The sequence below is a fragment of the Pistacia vera genome, unplaced genomic scaffold (assembly GCF_008641045.1).
Source record: "Pistacia vera cultivar Batoury unplaced genomic scaffold, PisVer_v2 Contig721, whole genome shotgun sequence".
Classification (NCBI taxonomy): Eukaryota; Viridiplantae; Streptophyta; class Magnoliopsida; order Sapindales; family Anacardiaceae; genus Pistacia; species Pistacia vera.
Window position 1 is genome coordinate 218423 of NW_022196581.1, and position 5852 is coordinate 224274.

Genomic DNA, 5852 nt, shown 5'->3' on the forward strand with positions numbered 1-5852 from the left:
ACCGTCTCCCAAATCTTCTCATGTGGCATTTTCAGGATAGTTTCCACTTTTGACAACACGTCGATCAAAAATCTTCATAGGATCTAACAAGATCTACCCTTCATCACTAACAGGAGGCAATTCAGGCTCTGCAATTAATTGTTGGCCAACTTTTTTTCCTTTAAACAAGAGATATGGAAAACCAACTGTAACTGGGAAGTGAGAGTAATTCCAAGCGGTAAGCAACTAGTCTGATACGCTTAAGTACCTTGAAAGATATCATGGAGAACGCTTTTTATCTTTGCGGAATGCAATAGATGATTACCGATACGGAAGTAGATGCAAATACACCATATCCCTTATCTCAAAGAAGTCGCTTTGTCCGATGTTGATCTGCTTGTTGCTTCATACAATTTTAAGTGTTCTCCAAAGCAATTCAGTTTGTGAGCTCTTGGTCTATTGCTACAACAATAGAATCACCAGAAGTATACAAAGGTAGAGAATGAGGACGTAACATGGCATTTCGGTTCGTGACCATACACTTTTTCATACGGGGTAAATTTAGTGGCAATGTGGAAGGAAGTATTAAGTAACCATTCTGCTAACGCCAGCCAATTGGACCAATTTTGCGAACAATGGCCAGTGACACAACGAATATAAGTTTCCAAGCAAGGTTTGGCCATCCTATTGGGGATGATATGCAGAGCTCGCAATTAGAAAAGAGTATTCCAAAAAGTGCTTGTGAAAATTGGATCCCGATCACTCACAATAGTAGCAGGCATACCATTCGTATGAAAAACATGATCCATAAAAAGTTTAGCCATATCCTTTGTTGAATAGAGATGACTTAATGCAATGAAATGGTTGTATTTACTAAACCAATCAACCACCACAATAATAACATCCTTCCTATTTTAACGAGGTACCACTTCGATGAAATCCATCAAAATTCAAACATTTGTACAACTCAATGGTTTTAGTAATTTAAAGGTTACATTGGAAATTTTCTTTTAAAAAAATGGAAAACGAAGGAGTAAAAAGAAAAAAATTCAAAGTTCTAGGGTTTTATTGACATTTAGTAGGATCTATATTGAATTTTTTAAACTAGTAGTGAAATGATATTTTCTAGATGTAACATGTAATTGCAAAAACGACTGGGTTTTGGCGCAAATGGCATCGTTCAAACAACAACGGCGCCGTTTTCTCTCTGCTTGTGCTGAAATGAAAAGGGGTTCAAATCCCGTTTCATTTACCTCTTGGGCCTTGGCACAGCTCGTTCTCCCTCACTCTTACCTACTCTCTACTCATTCTTCTCTTTTGACGGAATTTCTCGCAGGAGATTGACGGTTTATTGACCGAAATCCGGCTGGAACTCGCTTTCTTCAATACCTTTCTGGTTGGTATGAAATTAGTTTCTACTAGTACCCGATTGTATTTAAATTTTCGTTTTCGGTTCGTTGGAGTCCTTCAATTTGATTTTAGACGCTTCCTTTTAACAGAAAAAATTCCGTGAGGACAAATCTGGTGGTCTGCTTCTTCGAAACGACGACTAAAATTGCGTTTTCAGGTACAGAAATTTTGACTTCGGTATCTTTTAGAGGTTATGGGGTAGATAATTGGAGTGCCATTGTGCATCGATAATTAATGGTGGGGAAAGAATGGTAGATTGAGATTATTCATGGCCAGCAGTTTTGTTGGTTACTCGAGATTTTTCAAGTGCTATGCATAAATTTACTGTATGTTGAGTATTTGGAAGAATAAATGCAGGATTTGAATCTTTGCAATTCCCATTAAGATGATCTTTAAGCCTGGGTGTAAAATTCGCCAGTCTTAGTTGAAATTGCACATCACTTGTTTGTTAACGTGCCTAACAGAGAAGCAACTGAATATAATCTATGGAAGGGTCAGTGAATTGTTTTATGTTTTTCTTTTTTATTTATTTATTTATTATTATTATTATTATTATTTTTTTTTTTTTTTTTTTTTTTTTTTGGGTGTAGAGTAATAATTGTGGCACGCTCTCTCAGTTTGATCAATGCTTATAATTCCATTTGATTTAAAGTAATGAAACATGCTCTGACACTGGTAAAGCTTTCTGTCTATATGCCACTCATATACTTTGCACTGTAAAAGAGAAGTCATTATGACCTTTTGTGGTTCTTAATCAATGACTCTTAAGCTGGAAATAACTAATTTTGTTTCATTTTGTTTGCTATTTAGACAGGGCACTGCAATTTGAACTTTACAGTTGCTTATTGCTACTTAAAATGGCCAGTGCTCGCTACCAGAGAACGCAAAATGATGGACTTGGGCCGGGTTAATTATTGATTCTGCTATAATTTTGCTTTGGAACAATGAGATGGTTCAACGGTTTTTTGGGTAAAGTTGCATCCTCTAGATTTTTGTGTGAATGCCATAAAGGAGTTAATTATCAGCAAAAATTTGGTCTGGTGAATGTAAAGTTGAAATGGGTGAAGGACAAGTCATTGGATGCTGTTGTGGCTGGTGAGAGGGATCTTAGAGCAGCCTGCATCCTTGTTTCTGTAATTTCCTCTCTTTCACATCACTTTGTTCCTATTTACCACCTCTGCAGGCACCGTGGCCAACTTAATTTACCTCAAGATCTTAAATTATCTACTTTTATCCGGAAATACCCTACTATTTTTCACGAGTCGCATGTTCTTGACAGTGGAGGCACTCGTGTCCCTGCCTTTGGATTGACTCCTGAAGCTGTTGATCTTCACCAGGAAGAGCTTAATGTTATTCAGCAGAGTCAGAAGGATATTATTGACAGGCTCTGCAAACTTCTCATGCTTACTAAGCACAGGATACTACCTTTACAAACTATTGACCAGCTGAAATGGGATATGGGATTACCGTATGATTACCAGGATTCTGTGGTTCCACATCATCCTGGTTTATTTTCTGTGGTCCATCTCCCTGATGATCGTCTTGGCTTGAAACTTCTATTCTGGGATGATCACCTTGCTGTATCGCAATTGCGAAAGAGCGCTGTTTTACAACAGAAGGAAACAGACATTAAAAATAATTGCTTGGCATTTCCAATTAGATTCACAAGGGGTTTTGGGCTGAAAAGGAAGTGCATGAAGTGGCTAGAAGAATGGCAGAGGCTGCCTTATACTTCACCTTACACTGATGCCTCCCATTTGGATCCACGTACTGATGAGTCTGAAAAGAGAATTGTTGGAGTGTTTCATGAGCTCCTACACCTCACTATTCAGAAGAAAACAGAGCGCAAGAATGTGAGCAATCTTCGCAAGCCATTGTCTCTGCCCCAGAAATTTACTAATGTGTTTGAGCGCCATCCTGGCATTTTTTACATTTCTAAGAAGGGTGATACTCAAACTGTTGTTCTTAGGGAAGCTTATGACCATCAACAACTCTTGCAAAAAAACCCCCTTGTTGATATCCGGGAAAGATTCGCAAGCCTTATGAGTAAAGGATTTTTGGAGAAGAGTAGGGGCTTATACAAGAAGATGTCTGGTGCTGATCTGGAGAACCCATCAAAGCTTGTATCCCGTCATCAACTCAGTGGCATAGGATATAGTTCTGAACTGGAGTTAGATTGTATTTTGTTTTCCGACTATGAGTCAGATGACCCTGCTCACTGTGCCTCATGAATTCCGTAATTGAATATCTTGGGGTTTTTATGACCTACTCAGAGAATTAGTTAAGTGGACCAGGTTCTTTGTATAATGCTGGGAGGTATATTGCTCTCCTTTAACTTAGGTTGATTCTCTTGATAGGTAATGTGAAAAGCTTTGCTATTCTCTCCATATTAAGATTTAACTACAAACTTGAAAGATGAGATGCATGTTGGCGGGCATGTCTTCAACAATATCTATTTACTAAAGCAAAGAGGTAGTCCCCTATATCTTGTTGGAACCCTATGTGTTGTATACAAAATTGCAAGTTTAGAGGCTTTCAAAATTATTGGTGAATTACACAAGTTATAGAACAATATTCGGATTATTAGTTTAATACTCTTTTAATTGGTTGAAATTACATTTTATATCTAGCATGTCTAATGTACGCTCTATTGGGAATGTTGTGTATAGCCCTTGTATCTAAAATATCTCATGAATAGTGTAAAACAAAGGAAGCTTTTATTGTAAGTTATATTATACATAGTTGAATAGAGATTCTAATTATATTCATTTTGCACTCTAGTATGAAAAAGTCTTTACATAGGATGGGTGGTACCACATCATTTAGACGTCTATCTGATCATATCCAACTACCTAGCATTTATTCTGATATCTGTCAAAATGCTGGCAAATCGCTGTCCTGTTTTATTTTCAGCAGTCTTAAAAAATTTAGCTAAAGGAATGATCTGCTTTGATTGATGTTTTTTTGTGTCTTTTGAATTTGGTTAAAACTTTCAATGGCTTATGGGTCTTTAATTTCTTGGGAAAGATACTTAGTGTATAACCAAAATGATTCTTCCCGTTAAACACTGTAAACCTCTGGATCTGATGTCTTTTTTTTCTTTGTCCAGACTCAGCTTGGATCACAAGAAACACCAAATTTCAAAGCCCTCCCTGCGAAAAGCAGTCGTAGAAAGTTGATTTGCGATAGATTACGAAGTTGGTTTCTTGAAATCTGCCCAACCCAATCCCTCTGAGTGGGGAATCCCTGGAAAATTCTGACGGGGGGTGGGGAAAATATACCCCTGAAACCGGGGATGGGAGCGAGGCGGGTGATATTAAAAGGAAAATAAAAGAGTTATCGAAAGTTACACACTGAATTTGTGCACCGAATGACGTGGTAAAATCCTAACCATTGATTAATATTAACTTATATTGAATCAACGGTCAGAATTTTGCCACATCATTCGGTACACAAATTCGGTACAGACCCTTTGGTAACTGTAGCATTACTCGATATTGAAAACCCGAACAAACCCAATCCCGTTATCGTCCTCGTTCCTGGTAAAAGTATATAATATATCTAACATAAATAATTAATCTTGATTATTATTTTATTTAAAAAAAAAAGAAGTAAAATGAAATTGGGCTCTTACCCCATCAACCTAGCATGTTTCTTTCATATTACAAATTTATGCTCTATATATATATATATAGGTTTTTGGGTTAGTTTGTATGCATTTCAATTAATATTGCAGTATGATCGGTTAAGAGTTCCGGTAATTACCCTTATTAATGTTTAGGGACTCGAACTCAAGATAAGACCATTCAATGATATTTTTTATGTTAAAATGTTCATCTTATTATTGATGCAATTAATATTACTAAATTATGGGAAGAAAATCTTATTTGCAACGAGATTATCTCATATAAATGTTGGGTATTTTTAAATATTTGTTTTTTCTTGATAACCGTACACTATAATTTTATCAATAATTATTGTATGCGTTTGGTTTAATATTTTTATCCCTATTCTGGATCCTATTTTTCAAATAGCGTTTGGTACAATATTCTCAAAATATTACCCTATTTTTTTTAATTACATTTTAACCCCATAAGATTATTAATTTCACTAAATACCCCCTGAAAAAAAAGTTTAAAAATTAACAAAAACACCCCCATCAACCCAACTTGTCAGATTCCGGCAACCACCGTCGGTGATCGCCGGAATCTGTACAACGGCCAAACTTCCGACCAGAAATGGCCGGAAGTTCACCGCTGTGGCCTTTTCCTGCCAGATCCCCACGGATTGGCCGGAAAAGGCCAGATCTGGCCGTCAGCGACGCCCAAAGAAATGGCCGTCGTTGACGGTCAACGACGGCCAAATCTTGGCCGTCGTTGACCGAAACGACGGCCACATCTTTGGCCGTCGTTTGGCCTTTTCCGGCCGTCGACGGCCAATACAAACCGTATCTGGCCTTTTCC

General features: G+C 37.3%; 1 protein-coding gene across 9 annotated transcripts; it reads left to right on the forward strand.

Annotated features, from left to right (window-relative positions):
* The first annotated feature begins 1209 nt into the window (after nucleotides 1-1209).
* LOC116114727 (protein WHAT'S THIS FACTOR 9, mitochondrial) lies at nucleotides 1210-4666 on the forward strand. Of its 9 annotated transcripts, none has more exons than XM_031400861.1 (5): nucleotides 1210-1379; nucleotides 1462-1546; nucleotides 1747-1882; nucleotides 1980-2064; nucleotides 2200-4143. In XM_031400861.1, exon 5 carries the CDS (start codon nucleotides 2334-2336, stop codon nucleotides 3618-3620), a length of 1287 nt encoding a protein of 428 aa, XP_031256721.1. In that variant the 5' UTR covers nucleotides 1210-1379; nucleotides 1462-1546; nucleotides 1747-1882; nucleotides 1980-2064; nucleotides 2200-2333; the 3' UTR covers nucleotides 3621-4143. The 9 variants fall into 9 exon arrangements, 8 of the variants coding, with proteins under 8 accessions (XP_031256721.1, XP_031256715.1, XP_031256717.1 ...); XM_031400855.1 differs by having other exon boundaries at nucleotides 1479-1546; XM_031400857.1 differs by having other exon boundaries at nucleotides 1479-1546; nucleotides 2204-4143.
* The last annotated feature ends 1186 nt before the right edge of the window (nucleotides 4667-5852 follow it).

Bases quoted from the DNA above. Each gene is read 5' to 3' on its own strand.
- LOC116114727 (XM_031400861.1), top strand. From the start codon at position 2,334: ATGAGATGGTTCAACGGTTTTTTGGGTAAAGTTGCATCCTCTAGATTT.